General features: G+C 40.0%; 1 protein-coding gene across 1 annotated transcript in view; it reads right to left on the bottom strand.

Moving 5' to 3' along the window:
- The window catches only part of RELN (reelin), a 274215-nt gene that overhangs the window by 41134 nt on the left and 212898 nt on the right, over positions 1–20183 (bottom strand). The window contains exons 29-40 of the mRNA XM_062490818.1: positions 19774–19931; positions 18649–18856; positions 13223–13299; positions 11555–11713; positions 9406–9594; positions 8899–9172; positions 7462–7602; positions 7192–7369; positions 5653–5737; positions 2873–3055; positions 1346–1517; positions 1164–1266 (exon numbers count right to left, since the gene is read on the bottom strand). Coding sequence (XP_062346802.1) covers positions 1164–1266; positions 1346–1517; positions 2873–3055; positions 5653–5737; positions 7192–7369; positions 7462–7602; positions 8899–9172; positions 9406–9594; positions 11555–11713; positions 13223–13299; positions 18649–18856; positions 19774–19931 — 1927 coding nt within the window. The remainder of the gene's footprint in view (positions 1–1163; positions 1267–1345; positions 1518–2872; positions 3056–5652; positions 5738–7191; positions 7370–7461; positions 7603–8898; positions 9173–9405; positions 9595–11554; positions 11714–13222; positions 13300–18648; positions 18857–19773; positions 19932–20183) is intronic.

The raw sequence follows: 20183 nt of genomic DNA, 5'->3' as shown, positions 1-20183 counted from the left end.
CTTACCACATATGGAAGTAAACATGTAGATTTTATGAGTTAATGCTATCAAGGCTTATGAATATCTTAAAGTGACCTCAAACATTTTTGTTCTACAGGCTGTAATCTATATTTTAAGAGAGAAAATGGTTCCATTCAATAATTTATGAATTAGTTGCATGACACATTGAAGAATGCATGAGTACACAGCTAAACCTAATTTTCTTGGAAAACCCTTAGTATCATTTTAGTAATCTTTATAAACTCGCATAAATTGCTGATTATTGTGCAGCTCGTACTAATGCAATATCATCCCACACTATTGTTAAAAGCAGCCTGGTAACTGTGGCATGGCAATTTATGTGCCAGATTCTCTTCTAGTTTCTTAATGACAATATAATGACCTCTCTAAACTAATAAATACTAACTGGTTATTCCCATCAATAGCTGCCCCAGCCAATGCACAGTTTAGATTCTAGGATAAGTCAGAAATGCAGTTTAGTCTAGGCTCTGTGTTGTCACTGGGGTCCCACTGACTGTATGAACTGTTCCCACTGACTGTATGAAACACAAAAATATGCTCCTTATTCATGAAGTTTCTTTAACTCCCTAAAATGGGATGACTTCAGGCCACGATAGTAAAAAACCAGCTCCATCTAGATTGGCTGTGATGTGGGCAGAAGCAAAAGGAAAATAGAAGCTTGTTTCTCTGAGCAAGTACAACAATGCAGTTAAGCCAGCAGTTAAGAAAAATTATTTTCTACTGTCAGAGATGAAGCTGTAGCTCTCCACTGGTCAGCTTGCAGAAATGCTGCACTCTTACCTAGAGCAGGCTGTGAAGTGGCAATTTGGACCCTCATTATATTTTGCTCATCCTCTTGCCTGCCAGTCGTGACTGCCCAATGCATAGGACATGGACTTGCATGCTGTCAGTGCAAGTATGTAGGCATGGACAAGGTAGTAATTTAGGAAAGAAAGTAGAAGACTTTGAGGCAGAAATTTCCCTTATCTGTGCAATAAAAGCATCATGATACATTCATATGAGGGAGAGTAAAGTCAAGTCAATTAGAGAGAAAATTAGACAGGCTTCTCTATTTGGCAATCAGAACAGCTGGGCAAATACACCAGAGCAGAATATAGAAGAACATGAAGCAAAAGGCAAAATAACTTTCTGAGGACAAGTACCTCAAATTGGATGATAGTATTTTCATTCACACTCAGGTCCCTTGTGGTAATGGAGTGCTCTCCAACTTCATTTGAAACAAATACCATAGCTGAATCTTCTTCCCTGAAAATCAAGGAAAGAAGTGCTTTAGACTCACTTTACAAAGTCACTTCTTTCTATTGTATTGCTGAGAGAATCTTACGGAGCTCTTTTGGATGAATATGGGCAATAAAGCCCAATGTTTCCACCAGGATAGAAAAACCAGTTGTCCTCTTTAGGACCGAAGTCAAAGGTATCCAAAAGGATAACTGGATTCTTTAGGTTATTTCCGTCTATGATGAAGTCATCAATAATCCAGATTTCTTCTTTTTTACCTACAAAGAAAATGGAAATATTCCTATTAAGACCTAATACTAATATTATTAGAGAGCAGAACAGCAGCCATTATTTATGGATTATGTGAAGAAGAGAGTGCTACGAGTGTGGGATCACTATTTTCACTTTCCATTAAAATAGTTCCCATACTACTTTGCAGCCTGACTTTATGGAATTAACATTTATTCCCAAAAAACTTATAGAAGTCACAGCAAAACAAAGAGTGAAAAGCAAGGGGTGTTGAACAGTTGTCTTCTATTTAATTGACATTTAACTTGAAATTCTGTCATTGTCTTCTTCAATTAAGAATCATCTAAATGAGCAGTTGCTACAGAATCAAAAGCAGCCTGAAAGTGCAATTTCATTCTACATCCTTGCACTCAGCAGCTTGTGTTTGCCTGGGAGGAGTTCTTCCATAGAGAAGGAAACTCTGAAACTCCTTCTCTCCAATGGATTATGTATTCATATGCATCAAAAAATTGGTATTCTCAAACTGAAGAGGAAAGATTAAATTGACAGATTTTCTGTGTAACATTTTTTCATTTATCCAGAAGTGTTTGAGTTCATCAGAGAAAAGTTTAGATAATTGTTTTAGGTAGGGCAGATCTGAAGGAAGAACTGAAACAAGATTGTCAGGACCAGATTTGAATTTGCTTTTTTTGTTTTGTTAGGGGTGTGCTAGGAATTTGCCTACATGGAATAAACTGTTGCTGAATCTCCATGTGTAAATGATTGCTGGAATTCTTTAGAGCTGGTATATCATTTTCTGCTTGGAACTGTGCTCAGAGTAACTGAGAGCAGAGAACTTCTTTCAGCTGGCACATCTCCTGTAATTGGGAGGAATGAGCTGCATTCCTCCTGTGGTTTTCCAGTCCTTTACAATTTAATCAAAAGATTAACTACTCACTACATACTATTTCTAAATGGGTTTTTAATGCCTAGTTAATTCTGAGTAAGGTAGGCCCAGTTCCCATTTACACTTGGGACACTTTTGTATAATTGGAGCATCCTAATGGGGCTCAGTGTAAGTGAGAATCATGTCCATTAAAAATAATGAGAAGAACCTGAGTGAAGTTAACTTTATTGGTGTTGCTTGATCTCCCTCCAGGGCCAAAGCTGATGCTTCTCTGCACACAACACACAGGGATATCAAGTGATGGTACTTCACTCTAAAGCATTCAACCACTTTATAAGAACAGTAAACATAATCCTGCAGTAATTCTAATTGAAGGAGTTCAGACACAAACCCCTCATGTTGTAAGAGTCTAATTGTTCAGTTAAAAAATCACTCTCTTAGAGATGCTGAGCTGTGCAAGCATGGACCTGGATTCCCAGGGGTTTGTCTTTTCCTTACCATTGTTGTAAGGTTGCCAGAGCCTGAACCGTGTTGCATTGCTTTGGGCTGCATAGGGGAGAGGAACATTGATAAAGAGGACATCTGTGGTCTGGGTGAAGTAAAACTCATCTATCAAGTGCCAAGTGATGCCACCATTGACAGAATATTGCAGCAGGATGGAATGAGACCTCTCAGGGGTTCCTGGAACATAAAGGACATGGATTTATGTTCATTATAATCCAGTAAATTCAAACAAGTATAAATGAAATTATGTAGCTCTGACATCCACTACAAAGTATGGGCTTCCTTTAACAACAGCTTGAGTTGTTGAGATGTTATTATACATTGTACACATACGTCTTTCTGTGCTTTCCCTTGCTTGTTTGTCTGCAAAATGCAAATGAAATAGGGCCTAAATTTATATTACTGTTCATTATACATATGATCACAGTTAATTACTTATATGGGAAGCTACCTCAGTGCTATACTTCTTTAGGTTAGAGCACACCAGCTCCTTCTACTACCAACATATTCCAGTAGTACAGTACTTATTTGCTTGTTTTGTCCAGGAACCAGACATTATCATCACCATCTGTAGCACCCACAGATAAAGGCAGAGTCCCTGTCCTCATAAATTTATGAGTCTATAGCTCTCCCTGCAGACACTGGGATGAGGATATTCATGCCTAGGAATAACAATTGATGGAGAGCACTGAGGATCCGTATTAGCATGTTTTAACAACGACAAAGCAATATTCAGTGCTTTAAGCTGGGCCTAAAAGTCAGTGGAACTGACAGTAAAATTTGCATTTTCTAACTACCAGCTCCTCTTATTTTTTTTTTACTTAGAGCTTTAAAGAGTAGAAAAACAAAAGCTGCTCTTTACAGCCCTAGTTATTAACACATGCTAATTTGAGCCCAGCACCCATTCTTGATGCTGGTTACCATACACAAGCTCAGCCCCCAGCCTGTATCTGACCTGTGCCTATCTTTCTGTGCAGGAATACCAGTGTCCAAGTGATGGTATCTCTGAACTGAGCTCTCACTCAGACAAATTTACACTGCTCCCTTCATGGTGTGGCACAGTGATGGCATGATCCCAAAGATTCAGTCAGGAACCTGCAGAAGGAAAGGACTAAGGGACATTTCTTCATCCCTGACTCACTGGGTGTTACTGTTCAGGCTTTTCCCTTGTTCTGTTCCTAAATGAACCACATTTGCTGAAACCAAAGTGTGTGATGCACGTGCTCCTGCTCCAGGGCTAAGTATTCAACCACTGGCTGTGGAACAGAGCAGGGAAGAGCTGTTTGCAGTCAGGAGCTGATTTCAGCTTATCTGTGGCAATTAACAGTAAGCAACACACTGCTTTTAACACTCACAACTGAGAGATATGCCCAGCTACATCAATTTGTATTCAACATTAGGGAGCTTGTTGGGACTAAGTCCTGGATCCAACAGTAAGGCTAACAAGTAATACAGATTAAGTAAGGAGCAATTACTCCTGGAGTTTCATGATCTTACTCCTTGTGGGTCAAGTGTCAAAATCCAGGCTTGAGCCTTTGGCTACTCCTGCCTTCAGAGCAGTATTTTTACTCACTTTATTTTTTAATATTTTTTCAATGGTCATATAAAGAAATATGAACAAGGCATAATTTTGTAAAAGAAGTCTTCACAAATACTTCGCTTATAAGCATGAAACATTTGGCATGTTATCATTTTGAGGCACACTATGTTTTTGGCTATTACAGTTTTCTCTCTTTTCGATAAAGTGTGAAGCCCAGTAACAAATAGACTAATATAGATGATTAAATGCCTGTTAAAGAAAATCAATAATAATTCACAAAGAGCTACACTTTCACTTGTCCATACATATATTTGGCTATGATACTTATTTGGGAAGAAAGAGGGGGTTCAAAACGATTTTCAAGCTTTTGGTAAATGTTGAGTCAGTTAGGGTCCACTCCCAGAGCACAGAAACTATGGTCATCTTCCTTATATCAGAGTGAGAGGAGTTCTTCAACATTCAAGAGTTCAGCCTGGAATGCCACTTCTATCAGAAAATTTGGGGAAAACTTCTGAAATTGCATGGGAGTGACTCAAACCTTCAAGCAGTTTAGTGGTTCTCCATCATGTCACTCCAGACTTGGATATAATTATTTTTTAAAGCCAAGGATGGCAGGGCCTTGGAGCAGGGTGAGACTGAATCACTGGCTTACAAGTCCTTGTACTGGGGGAACTGTCACAAGTTATTTACAACAACACGCAAAACTTGTCTTGCAAAGTCTGACTATTCTTCATATCAATTAAATAGAATTATGGAGTTTCAGTTATCTCTAAGAAACCTACTAGGCAGTCAAATGGTAAGAGGTTTTAATGTGGTGGATTGAAGCTTGAAAATTAAAAACACTGTCATTTACTTAGTCGCTTAAGTCATTTACTGTAGGCACCATTTTATGACATAAAAAAATTGGACAAAAATTTTTTTTCCCAACATAGTGGGAAATCTCTACAAAATCTTGAGCTCTTTTGTTGCTTTTCTGCCCAAAGACTTTAATAGCTGTAATATTTCTGATGATACTACAGTCCACTTTTTACTTAGGAACTGCACAGACAGCCATGTAGGCTGGGAGCAAGGTAGGGATGATGCAAAATTTCAAACAAGCTCCCATGTAATCTACCATAAACTGTTGATAACTACCATACATGGAAGTTGAAAATATAAATCTGTGTCCTCTTCTGTGTTGCTACTATGCACTAATAAAGTTGGAGAAGTGATAGCAAATCAACAGTGATCTTACCTTTGGCAATAAATTTAAATGAAAACTGGATGTACACTGTATTAGTGCAGTCTAGATCTCTTGACACAAGCATTCTCAGTCCTTCCTGCAAATGCAGAATATAAAATGTGAATATCAGTTCCCATTGTTAAGTATGTTCTGCAGCTTACTGTTGTGTGGTTGTTGGCTGCTACTGACTGCTGGTGGCAGCAAGAGGGGAACCACACTGTACCACACCTTTTCCCAGGCAGAAAATGGGGACAGTGACACCCTTGGTAAAGTGAGTCAAGATATGGCAGAGGCACAACTACATGGTCAGGTACAGGCACAGTTACAGCTCGTTCTGTTCGTGCTCTGAAACCCCTGGGATGTGACTGGATCTGCAGGCACTGATTTAGACACCGAGTCCAAGCTACTGCACTCATTTTTTATGCAAACTATACAGTTGCCAAGCACCCTAATTTCCAGGCAGGGAGTCCTCTCTAGGAGTTATTTTCTGTACCTCAAAATGTATTTTGTACAAATATCCTCTTCTGGGGCAACCTGTTGACCTGTAAGGAAAGGGGGCAGGCAGGAAATCTCATAGGGACCCCTGAGTCCCTGTCCAGCTGTACACATGAGCTCATTGTTGTGTGGATCGTGGGGAGAGACCCAGTCCCTGTTCTGCAGAGACCTGGCAAACCTCTGAGACCTGGCAAAACCTCTCAGAGCTTCTCTCTTGCTCAGACCCATTCCCCCAAGGGAACAATCTGCAGGAACAAGCAATGCAAATTTTAGACAATTCACATCTCGTGATTTGGGATTTAAATCATCTAAAGCGGTTGAACTAGAGTCAAGCTTTTGCAAATAAATACTTCAAATAATTAATTTATACACCAAACATTATTTAACTTCTCTTTTTTGGGGGGCACCTGAGTTCACAGTGCCAAATGAAGACTTGTGTGAGCTGAGAATTTGTTGTGTTCTTGTGAACAAAAGTCTATTATTCATTTTGTTAAGAACTGAAAAATTCAGAAAATATATTTCCTGGCCTTTTGAAATCTGCAATCAACAAAAATAAGTCTTTAAAGAACTAGAAAACATAAAAATTATAGAATTGAGTAAAATACTTGCAACCTGCATAAACATTGATTACACAGACTACAGCCCTGACTAATTTGCATTATTCAAAATACTAAAAAGCCAATCAGGAGACTTCAAGATGACTGTAATGTGTACCATATTTCCAAATAATTCACTTCAAGAATCTCATTGTAGAGTTTCATTCTTTTCCTTTGGTGGTAAAAGAGGAGTTATACCGCAAACAAAATAATAGGCAACCAAGAGAGGAAACCCATTTGTTCATTTAAAAACAAACAAACAAACAAACAAACAAAAAAAAACATTTGTGGAAAACATTGCATGTTTAGGGTAGGAAAAGACATGAAAAATGAAATTGTCAAATTCTAGTCAAAAGACTTCAACATAAACATATGTGGCTAACAAGAGAAAAATTACTTTCTACTTCTAACTCTACTGGTTTTCATTCATTTTTTTTTTTCAATGTAAGTAAACTCTGACCCCTTTGAAAATGAGAGCTGTTCCAGACTTGATGGTGTCGCCGTTCAGGTTTCCTCTCTCAGCACCGTAGACTTCAGGCCAAAGGTCTGGATGTAAGTTACCATTGAAATCATCCTTCAGGACAGATGGCAGAGGAAGGACAGGGACACAGTATGGGCCTCCAAAGCCTCTGTCACACCTAGCAACACATTGGGAAGAAAAGGTATTATCCACCTGGCCTGGATAAAACACATCCTTTCCATGAAGCAGCTTAAGCAGTTTTCTACTCACATGCAATGACCTGAATCACAGATGCCGTGCCCTGAACACATCCAGGGGCATCCTGTAGCCAGGACCACATTGTCAATAGCCCAAGAATCAACTCCAGAAGCGTAGTTGTACTGAATCCATCTGAACCGTGTTCTAGGAGAGCTATTAAAACCACAGGAAATGTATTTCAGGATTCAAAATTCTGACCCAGAAAGAGCTAAATACCAAAGAAAATCCCACAGACTTCTAAAGAAAAGCATATTAACAGGCATGGTTCACTTATTTTAAAAATATTCTAGTGGAAACCGGAAGTTTAAATTTTTCAGGTTAGTCTTTTACACAAAATTCCAACATATTGTAAAGAAAGGTGCCCAAAGTGATAGTCAAGAAGGAATATTGCTGAGACATTTGCTGACCAGCAAAGTAGTTGAGCAGAAATTAGTAGTTCCATTAGCATTTGACAGCTGCATGTGTTGCTAGCAGAATGGAAACAATAAAATTGCATCAGCAAAGTAAGAAGTTATGAAATTTCATTTATACTAAGTGTTGTGTAAAGAGAAAAGCAATGGTTATATATGGTCATATATATATATGTGTATATAAGAATGCATGAATATATGTACAAATATGCACATGCATGCACACTGCTGTCACTGCTGACTGCCCTGTTATCCTCAAATGAGGAAAGTATTTTGGAGAAAAAAAATTCTTTGGAAGATGATGTATGGCCCTCTGGAGTGAACTGTGGAATTGGAAATCAAGATGTGAACCCTAGGCCCATTCATTTACTGTGTGTCCATTTCTACCACTGTATTTTCTGGGTGATGAAACGTACAGACATAGCGTGTATGGCGCTCTGAAGAATTACAGAACTACTCAGAACAATGGTAAGCAGTGTCATCATTACCTGGCATTCCTAAACTAGAGCATGGTTTTATTTAGAGAGAGGAATGCCAGCCCATCTGCCACATCCATTTACAGCCCTGTGATATCCTGAGGAGGTCAGCAGAACTCTCCTCCTGGTCAAAAGGGTGAAGGTGGCACGTCCAGTGATGTGTTCTGGCTTGTTGAATGCTGTGACTAACATGCCTGAATGTTGGATGACAACTTAATGTGCAATAACAGAAAACACTACTGTAGGAAAAGATGGATCAGGGTATTTATTCTTGCTTCTTATTGCATAAATGTTAGAAAAGCTGGTTTAGCATTCTTGTTCTTACTGTCATAAATTATAGGCAAGACTTAAGAATTCATTCATCAAAGTTGTAACTTCCTTAACTATGCCTCACATTATAGCTGATGAAATATTTTGAAGTGAAATTTAAAATTCTGGTGGCGTGACAACACACATTTAAAAATTTAAAAGACGTGCAGAACATTCCCAAGCTGGAGGATGTTTGTTCTAATTAGATCAGCAAAACCTTTGTCATGCTAAACAGCCAGAAGAGCAGTGCTCACTTGGTTGAGGGCGGGAGGTAGACAGTAACTCTTTTCCAGTTTTGGAATCTTTCTGAAGTGTAGATGGAGCTCTCGGTGTACTGCTGACAGCCGATTGTTGGGGGGACACACTCCTCTGTCACCAGGTGCCAGTCTCTCCCGTTGTTTAGGGAATACTGCAGGTGAACACTGTGGGAATTACTGTATGGCTTGCTGCAACCCATGCTCAGCTCAAACTGCAAGAATGTGGAGGCTGATACGTGGAAGTCCCAAGTCTCAGCATAACGAGGTTTTCCTAAGAAAAGAGAGAAAAACAACAAATACAACAACAACGTGTATCTTCAGCATATACTTTCAATACTGTAATTCAAATTTGTTACCTCTATCTTCACCTTTTTCCAGCCTTCTCTTCCCTACAGATTACTAAATACCTGGATTTGTCTTTATCTCCCATCTTGTAAAACTCGATCCTTATATAATTTTTAAAATAGACTCATCCAAAATGTAGCAAAGTTTGATGACACATACCAATGTTTTCACTGAACATCAGAGCTGTATCCATAGACAGGCAGTCAATGTCTACTTGACCTCCTTGTATTCTGTACCAGCTTGCTTGTAAATCCACAGTTCCATCAAATTTGTCCTGGAAGCCAGTCTGAGAGCTGTCATTCATCCCTATAAGCACATCATCCAAAGCCCACTGAGCTGAATGCTTCCCTACAAAAACCAGAACAGACAGGTTAGTGGAGTCCCTGTATGTTGTTTTTAATGCCCATATACTGTGTTCACTCAGTGAGCAGTGCTCAATTATATAGACTAGTCAAACAAGACTAGAACATTGCTCAAGGTGCACATGGACTCTGGAGCATGTTTCTATTACAGATAAACACAGGTATTTCCCTCTTCACTTCTTTAGCTTCAGTGCTTTTGCCATCATATGCTCTCCCTCTGTTTGGATGAGACACTCCCTGAGCCCCTAGATTGGGGATTTTCATTTTATGGGTCACAACTTTCCTGCTATTCCCCACAGCTGAATTGGAAAGGCCTCTGTCTAGTTCCCAAAATAGCTTTTCTATGAAAACAAATAGAACATGAAGGAAAAGGCTGAAGGCTCTGCATATAGAAAATATTTAGAACAGTGCTGTTCTCCTTCCTGGAAATCTCTCTCCTCTTGCTCTCCAGCCTACAGGCATTTCACTTTCATCATCTCCAGCCCATTTCTTGGCCTTCATTTCAATTCACCCTTCTACTGGCATGCTGAAAAGAACATTTTAGTGCACAGTTACTGTCCTCACAGGAGAGGAAGGAAAGTCTTTACAATAAATTGTCAGCTTGCAGCAACGAGCCAGGGCTTTTGCCTTCCCTCCAAAAGGAATGTGTGTCATGGCTGATGGGGCCACAGTGCACTGAGGAATGGCAGACAGAGGATAGTCCATGAAGGAACTATAACATCTCTGATCACAACTGGCTGTCACCTGTAGACACTGGTGTGGAAGGCCATATATCAACTTCCAGACATAAAATCTTGATTATACCGGGGGCCACAGGGCTGCCATCAGTGGTCTTGAGAGTGATGACTTTCAGCAGGGACAGATCTTACCTAGGTGCTACCAAGGCAAGTATGGGGAGCAACAGGTTGGACGTTGCACCACTCACTAATGCAAATGATCATCACAGAATGATGGTCTGTGGTGCACCAGTCATTGCTCAGCACTTTTTACCAAAGGAACTATCTTAACTAAATCACATCCCTCTTGTCTTGTCTATTCTCTTACCTGGTGAGGACAATGAAGTTCAGCACATACAAGAAAATGCATGAATAGAATCAACCATCAAAATTATGTATGAGGTCTAAGAAGCTGCATACCACAATTACCTGAATGTAAGCTATCTGCTTTGCTCCCCAGGGAATTACTGTTGAAATGTACTTTGCTATATTTCTGAATATTGCCTTATATTTCCTGCTGATCCAGGAGCTGCTGCCTTGTGCAATGGTAAGACTGAATCAGGACACACTTAAGAGTGGTAATGTACCCCCATGTGAGGTGGGAACTCTCACAGTGGCTGCAGGAACCGGTCAACACCAGGGTTTAACTTTCAGTTGAGGATGTGGGAAGTGGCGGAGTGGTTTTGTAGGGGCAGAGAAGCTGGGCTCTGGGACACTAGAAATGGCGGGAGGAGGGATCCTGTTCTGGAGTCTGGAGATATTAAAATAGTGAGATGGGAGCTACCAGCTAGGCAGGTTCAAGGCCAAGTTACACCTACACTTCTGAAACAGAAAAAATTAGATGAAGAGTGTAGGCTATTTGGCATCCCAGGTTACTCTATACTCAGGTAAAAACTCTGATCTTATTATCTTATTTAAGATTTTTTTTATATTTTAATGCAATTTCACCCTACACCCCCCCTCCCACCCCCGCATTATCTCAGCATCTTTGGTTTAAACTTAGGACTTAAACAATTTTACTCTTAAGCCCACTCATCAGCTTGGAGCTATAACAGAAAATCATGGCCATAGTGTGACTCAGGAAAGTCCAAATATGCTCTTACAACATCCAACTGTTCACAATACTGTGTTTTTCATGAGGTGAAGTTTCTGCACATGTCTATATTGAGTAGCACTGCCATGGGGGCTGTGTAAAGATGCTGAATGAATTTTTAGGATGGCCTTGCTTACCATGCTGTGGCTGCCACCAGCGGAAAGCAGTGGCAGGGGTCTTGGCCTCCCGGGGTAAGTCTATGGAGACAACCTGGGGCTCCAGGTATGACATGAAGTCCAGCTCTCGCAGCAAACTCCAGGTGATCCCATTGTCATTTGTGTACTGAACAACAAGTCCTGGATTTAGAAAGAGGAAAAGCAGTCCGTGTGACTGTGCAGAGCCAAGGAGGAGGGGAGCAGTTCACCCTGTGCTCTGGAACTGCCAGCTCCCATCTGGTGCCTTTTGACATCTGGTGCCTTTTGCCCCCACCCATGGGCAACCCCTGGTCCAGGAGCATTTTGTGGACAAAGTCCAACTGCAAAGGTGATGTGGATCACCAGCTGCCACATGCTATCTTTACTGTTTTCACCAAACTCAAAGGATCAAATCTTTTACACCCTCAGAGAAATTAATCATCATACCACAGAAATAGGAATAGTGTGATTTTCTTTACGCAGTATTTATTTCATGTTGGGTATCCTTGCAGTTTGTGTGAGACTAAATTATAATTCTGATAGCTGGGATTACAAGCCTCCTGCTGTGTATGCAAGCTCACAGCATCCTTTAAGGAAATTAAAATTAATTATCATAATATTTAGAAAATTTAAGATAGTCTTGTATCATGCACACAGTATGGCAAATACTAGGACTCAACAGAAGCCCAGCAGAACTTATCAAAAGGGATAATACAAGAAAGAAGCACCTGTGTATATTTCTTCTCTTAAAACTCTTTTATACTGGTGTATGTTCAAAGATAATGGATCTTTTTTGGTGTCTTTTACTGGTGCAAATGAGTGGAGAATCAAACCTTTGGTGTAATCTGTGCTGCAAGATGACAGCTTTCCTCAGTGAGCAAGTCAATGTAAATGCCAAATATCAGGAAACAATCCACTGATGTTAAATGCTTTATACTGAGATGAAAATTAAATTTTCTCGTCTCCAATGTCAGTGGTCTCTCTTCATGCAACTAGACCACTTTACATGGGAATCTGCTCCCAGAATGCTGATCCTTCCCAAACACAAGTGACTGTCCTCCACCACAGTAACTTTGAGCATGTGGGTCAAATAAGAGGGGAGACATCTGGGAGAGATGAATTTATTCAGACTAAATAAATTTTCAGCTTATAATCTTGTGTTTTGGGTAAAACATGCATAAACTTGTTTTGGAAGGCAATTTTTTATTAGACCCACTGGTGTAGTTGAGAAGATGAACGAGTTCTCAGATGCAAAACTCTTCTTCAGGTCAGAAATGGAGTTTGCCCACTTCATCCTGAACTTGAATTTCATTCCTTTTATTTCAGACCTTATGAAGAGTTCTGTGGACTCGTAAATTTACCTGTTTTCCAACACTATCAAATAGTTTAATACAGGCTATTACACCGTGCTTGGTAAATGTTGTCTCTCTTAGACAATCACAGCTCCCACAGTTACACTTGAAGATGGATCACCATTAGGTTTGGTGTAATTAATTATAACTAGAAATGTCCATCAAAAGTAAATAGCTTTCTCCAACATTTATGAAAACTGAGGAGGTAATTCATTTATGTTAAGAAAAATGTTCTTAATTTTGTAAAAGGCAGCAAAAGGCAAAAATACGCAGAAGGTACAAAATCAAAAAGGTTTATTATAAAGAAAAGGGGCTTCACCTTCATTCCTGGCTCTTGGTCTGTTGCAGGAGTTACCAACAGTCTTGCTTCCAAGTTGTACATAAAATTGAACTAGCCTTTTAAAGAACACAGAAGAGAAAAGCAGTGTAATCACCTTCTGATAGCACAAGATCAGTCAGGATACTTTGCATCTCTTAACTAATAGCATTTTCAGTTAGGTCATTATGCATTATGCATTAGGCAATACTCCCAGAGAAACCAAACATGGCCATGGTAAATAGTGAAGGACCCAAGACAGCAGTAAGTGATGTGGTTTATTAATCTTGCCCGTAATAAACGTGTTTTTGAGTGAGCATGAGGAGTTAGCAGTTCCATCTCACACAAAAGTTGCAAAATCTCCAAAGCAGGCAAAGCTGTTCCTTACATCAGACCTTACCTTGGCCTATTGTAACTGGAAACTAGGTGAAGCTTTAAAATACAGCATTAGAGTAGCAATAAAATTATTATAACATCCTAAACCACCAATCCTTTTTAGATTCTTAAATTCTTGATATAAACAATTTTCAGTAAAATGAGTTCACTGAACATTTTGTGAAGTAAACCCTTTGATTTTGAACCTATACATTATGATTTCATTGAATATTCTCTTGTTCTCTGATCATGAAGTGGTGAAGAAAAATGTTCCTGGGCTGCTATTCTTGCAACCTGCCCTGTAGTCAATGATTTTATCACTTCCCTACCTTCTCTTAATGCTTTCCACTGTAAACCATGGCAACTGTTGCATCTGAGTCTCTGCATGGACCTATTTCCATGTCTTCAATTTTCCCCAAAACTACTTCCTGTGACCCTTCCAACGCCACAAAACTCCTTGACACATTTTATTGACAGAACTCTGGTTTAGTCTGGAACATTCCTGTTTAGCAATATTTGAATTAAGTATTATTCCATCCTTGTGCTCCAAAATATTGTTACAGCTTTTCTCCCCCCCCAGTCTGCAATAATGCCATGGTATCCCTGCTGAGCTTGTGTTTATTACCATGACTCTGTGATTTTCGAGTAGTTTACATTTTCTCCTAGATACACACTACTGTGCTATGTAACAACAATTAATTTCATTTAATGTCCTGCTGCTCACTCCCCAAATTTCACTGCATATTTCAGGCATTCATCTGAGTCTTACTGGGTCATAATTAAGGTAAAGAGCATTGAGATGACTCAGGATGCCATCACCCCCTAAATCTACACATCCTTCACAGGTTGTCTCCATTGCACACCAAAAACAGCAGCTGGGCAGAGCAGAGAAACTGGACTCAGCCCCATAATGAGATTTTGCATGCTGCAAGTTGGCAGTGCCATTCTCCTCCTTGGCTCTGGGCCAATTCTTAAATTAGGATGATAGAAAATCAGCCTTCATTAATTCTATTGCATGTAGATAACGTCTTTATTTAAAATATAAATTTTGAGGTGTATTTTTTGCAACTCGGATAATTCTCCACAAGGTTAACTCTTTTTCCTAATTTGTGGTAATTTTGGTAAAGTCACAGACAAGCTACGTGACTACAGCCAGAGCCAGTAAAATGCAGACAGGACTGCAGTTTCCCTCATCCACTGTTACATACACAATGTCATAATCCTCCTCTAAATCCAGATTCTAAATCCAGTTCTCTTATCAAAATCTGTGTCTATGGTCTGAGATGCTTTTTATACCCATAGGGTATCAGAAAAGCCAGAATATCCTCATCAGTCTCATTGCTAAAGTAACCCCATAGATAGCTCTAGACAGTCAGGCTCACAGTACTACACCATTTAGCCAGCTAGGTTCTATTTGTTTGCTGCAGCTCTGTTGCTGGAGACAGCATTCGGGCAAAAAAACTCTAGACAGAAACATCAGAGGTGAATAGATTTACAGTCCTGTGATGAAATTCTTTTATTCTTGCCAAATGTGAAGATGGTTAAAAAGCAAAACCAAAGAACAAAAAACCCTTTCTGCAGAAGGGTGAATCAGCCCATCTGATCTCGAGGTGTCTGACCCAGAACAGCTCCCTGGGATGGTTGCACAATCATTAACAGTGGAGTCTGTAAAGCAGATGGGAGCCAAGACAGCTAACAAGCCAGATGTCACCACTTGGAAAAAAAATACATATATTCCATGGTTTTTATCTAGATGCCAGGTAGGCACTGTGTGCAAATGCTCCCACTAAAGAGATAGTTAAGAGTGTCATAAGGGACAGGCCATCAGAATGGGAGGCAGCAGCTCATCAGTAACCACAATGCATCCATATATCACATTGTCAACCAGAAGGATGGAAATACTGCTGGGGAATCGTGCCTTTGGTGTGTTGGACCATGCAATAGGGAAGGAATGGAGAGATTCCAGGGGGTTTCTGAAGTGTAGGGCAAAAAAGTGATCTGGGTGAAATGAACTTTGACACTTACAGCTCTCTTAGTGCTATGTGACATTCTTCTATGGTGTAGTCAATAATATAAAGGAATAAGGAGGCAACAGGACAAATAAAGCTAAAATTATGATACCACTTAAAGTATATACTAAAACTTGAGTGTTTTTTTTAAGGTCACTGGCTCCCAGGCACAAGCTTTAGTTTGACATACTCTTGTGACACCTGTGTGTGGCAGTGCCCTGTTGGGCTGCTCCCCTGAGCAGCACACACCCCAGGCTGGCAAATCTCAATCCCTTTGAAGCAGCATCAGGGACACCAAGCCCCCATGGACCATGCTCTGCTGGGAGGAGAAGGGTGAAAGGGAAAAGGGTCCTTGTACTTAAAAACAAAAAAAAAAAAAGAAAAAAAGTCTGTATATTTCATACATAAAATTTACTCTTTGCATTCAAAAAGCTGTAACTGATGGTAGGTAGATGCATAGGTAGATCTGCAGGAATTCAGAATGAAAATAAAAGTTTAGTTCCTTGCAATATTCTTCAATTTTTCTATCAGGCTCTTCCACGCATGATTTAACAAAACAAGATCTTAAAAGGTCTGGAAAACCACTATTAACCTGAAAAATAAGCAGCTTAAAAATCTACTGCAGGAGTTTCAGCCTTCCTATTCACAACCCTCAATCCACATATCTAACAGTATGTCTTTCAAGGCACATTTTCCTGCTGTTTACTCAGTCACCAAAACCCCCCAATCAAAAAACCCTTGCAAAAATTAAAGATAACTGTGCAGGGGCTAAAATGACCCCTAATAAGATAACTGAATTCTATGCAAGGCGTTAGTGAATGCAAAAAGTAATACCAAAATGGGAAAAAGTACTTCCCTTTAATCTCCCCTTTCAAGTGACATTAATTTTAGCTCCAATAATGAAAAAAATTTCTAGGCTGAGGAATTATTTTCTTTTTAGGCTATGGGCCTTTCAGTTAACCCTTCACACTCTCACGAACTTTGTGTGCCTTTGCTTCTAGAAAAAAAAGAGTTAATGTTACAGATGGCCTCAAACATTTAAGTGGGATGCATCTGTTAAGAGCAAGGTGTCTGAAGCTGAATGCCTAAATTACACACGGCCAACTCAGGCTGCCTTACAGTTTATGAAAAAAAAGAAATATGTGTTTGCAGAAGACAAAGCACTGGCCAGCTGCTCTTTTAAGATGAGTTGTGTTGCCCTTTTGAAGCAGCTATTCTCTCCTCTGAACACAAAAGCAGCCTGGGGTCATTGCTGTAGTCTAAGAAGTCCATGTTCTGGTCAGGCAGCATCAGGTGGCTACTACCTTTGAGTACACACTGAAGAAAGCAAAAAATCCATGTTGGTCCCATTTGTCTTTGAGATGACCACTATGTTATGTCTAGCAAAAGCTCAGGGATGTGGCTTCGAGCTTGAATTGTTCAAGGAGGTTAACCTGCAATGCTCACTGTGATACTTACACAAAGGAAAAAAAAAAAAAAAAAAGGTGATTTATTTTGACATAGCAATCAGTTCCAGCAGGAGAGCAGTTCACACTGTGAGTAAGTGGTCAGAAGAGAAGAAGAGAGATAGTAGCTGCTCTTACCAAGTGTCTCTCCGGCCATTTATGTTTTTGAGACAGTTTTAAGACACAAGATAACCATATTCTTGTGCAAAACAGAAGCAGTGGTATATTAAAAACATCAAGAAGGAGCATTGCTCAGCATTTTAAAATGTCTTTTGGCTTTTCAAATGGTTCAAACTGTGCAAAAATGGAAAGCTATAAATATGAATATCTGGCATTAAAAGTAGTTTCAAAGTAATATTAAAACTAAAGGGAATAGTTTTCTTTATAAAGAAGATTTCTCCATGAAAGAAGGAATAACTCAAGAATACTGTTTTGAATGCAGACTTCTTAGGAAGTAGTCTAGACTACTTCCAATATAATGTTTCCCAGGATTAATAACACAGGATTTGAAGACAGTGGAATAGAAGTGCTCACATCTTGCCAGAGTTCCAGGGCAAACATATACTTGTCCAAAGCATATTTGTCAAACAATTAATCATCTTAATTAATTACTAATTTACATAATTATATGACTATGACACACATTTGTCAGACGTTCAGGGGACAGGAGAAAGGTGGCTGGTGCAGTGCTGTGCAGTGCCAGGGAGCAGCTGAGGATTTCCCAAACCAGAAGCCCCCACACCACCCTACAGAGCCCTGCTTGCCTGAGCTGAGAGAGGTCACACTAACCTCTGGCCAGTCTTTGCCGAGTGAGCCCACAAAGTCAATAATGGAGCAAATCATGGCATTACTTACTCTCAGAGCAGTATTTGTCAGAAGAAATATTTTACTAAGCTAACTGCCAAAATTGTAGGGTGCTCAAGGTTTCAGGTGCCTAATCTCTCATGAAACTGGACAAAGCAGCAGCAAACTCCAAGCTAAACAGTGGTTAAATTAACAGCCCTTTGTCCATCCTAATTACATTAATCAGCTAGGCAATTTGAAAGAAGAGGATAATTGCCACCAATGTAGCAGGATTCAGTACCAGCAGGGTGAAGGCTTGTTAGCCTCTTGGCTATGCAGAAACAATTCACATTCCATTCCTTTGCACTTCTGACAAGTGGAGTAATTCACAACATCTGGCAAGCAAACAACAGCTCCTTGCTATGCCATCCTCATGCCTACAATTCAACACAGTCAGAGGAAAAGGAGCTTTTCTCCCCAGTTATGGGCAGTTCTTAGGTTTTGTGCATTCTCAAGACCATGCCTTCTGCCTTAGAATACAATGCAAATTATCTTCTCAGAAAGATGGAGAACTAATATTCTATTTTATTTTATGCTGCCATTCCACTGTTTCTAACCTAAGTATTCTCTTTCAAAAAAATGAAATAGTACACCAGAATGAACAAAAAGGTACTTTTTCTGTCTTTCAGAATTCTTGTACAGGTTATGACTATCATAAAAAAACCATTTCCCACCTTCTCACATCCACACTTGCAACAGGGCAAAACAGAGAAGATGAATACAAAGGCAATTGTGAGAAGCAGTACAGAGTACTGACCTGATATTTGTAGTGTCCAGGGGAACAGTCCTTGCCTCCCTTTTGCCAGGTCCATTGAAGTACAGAGATTTTCCATCGCTGAGCACACCACAGCCTGTCCCAACCTGACCTCCTGTTATCTTGTACCAGAGAGGACTTAGCTTCCTCTCAAACCTGTCGAACATCTCACTGTGATTAGGCACATTAGCCACACAGGTTCCATGAGATGCTTCAAGAAAAAAAAAAGAAGAAAAAAAAAGAGGGAGAAACTTTGGTGAAACTGTGTTGGACAGAGTAAGGGTCAGACACAGTACACTGGCACACAGTTCTGTTGCATCTATATGTGACAAAGCACCAGGTTTTCTAAGAAAATGCCCTGATGACTAGACTGTTGTACCTTTTAAACCCACTCTACAAATTCCTGTAGGAAGAATAAACCACCTCCTCTAAACTTTAAGATGGCTTATTTCACTAAGTGAAAACCAGCCAAGCTTATGTTGATAAGGCATTCTTTTGCAAACAGAAAAATATTATCCTTCTATTCAATTTTAAACAAACTGAACAAAAGATGTTAGCTTATTGTTTTGTTGGTTGAGGGTTGAGAAGACTGCAGTGTACAACTAGTTGTGTCAATCATTTTTTTTTCACAGGGTTTGCATTTTGGTTTTTTTTTTCTATTTCAGCATAAAAGCCCCTGAAACCACAAGTGAGCAGAATTTTCCACAGAAGGGCCTGTCAGAACATATGTTCCCTCCTGGTCCCATGCCATCTGATGGCCAGGGGACTCAAAAATGGCAACAATTCTTTTGAAGATGATCCAAAAGGCTTTTAGGCAGACTTTTTCGTTTATAATATTTTATTTTGTTTTCTATTTTATTGCTAGTCCCTTCCCATTCATACAGATGGTGATGTTCTAAGATTGTGGTTGCCAGAAACATCAACAGTGTCCGCTGCCTTCAGCTGCTCTGCCCTGCCTGTGCCGAATTTAATTTAACGAAACAAGAAAGATTCCTCTTGGCAGCCCGCGCCATATACGTCATCGTATATTTTTTTCCGAGAAACTGGAGAGGAAAAACAAGATGTCAGGTTTCCAGGTTTAACTCAGGCAGTGCCTACTGTAAGCCCACCTGAGGAGGGCTGTCTTACCCGTGTAGCCCAGGTCACAGAAGCAGACCCCCGAGACGCAGTCCCCGTGGCCGCTGCAGTAGCTGGGGCAAGGCTCGGAGATGTAGACGCCATCCAAGCCGAAAGGAGGCACGCTCTTGTGGGAGCTGCTCTCCTGGATCCAGCGGAATCGGGTCTTACTGCACAGGAAAAACAATGGTATTGCTACTCCTGGCTTCAGTAGCTACTGCTCCTTGCTTAAGGTTAAAAGGACCTTCTCCCAAATTAGACATTTGCAAATGGGATGCCTGGATTTCTGTCATGCTACATTTGTGCAACACTGCTTAAGGATATTTCTTCCAGACTTTTTGGCTGAATTTTGACTTCCTCTGTTTCGCTGGCCCATATCCATCAGTGTGAGAAAAAGAACAAATACGCGGTTTTATCAACGA

This window comes from Cinclus cinclus, chromosome 4 (genome assembly GCF_963662255.1).
Source record: "Cinclus cinclus chromosome 4, bCinCin1.1, whole genome shotgun sequence".
Taxonomy (NCBI): Eukaryota; Metazoa; Chordata; class Aves; order Passeriformes; family Cinclidae; genus Cinclus; species Cinclus cinclus.
The sequence above is the reverse complement of the archived record's forward strand: the minus strand, read 5'-3'. Positions and strand labels throughout refer to the sequence as shown.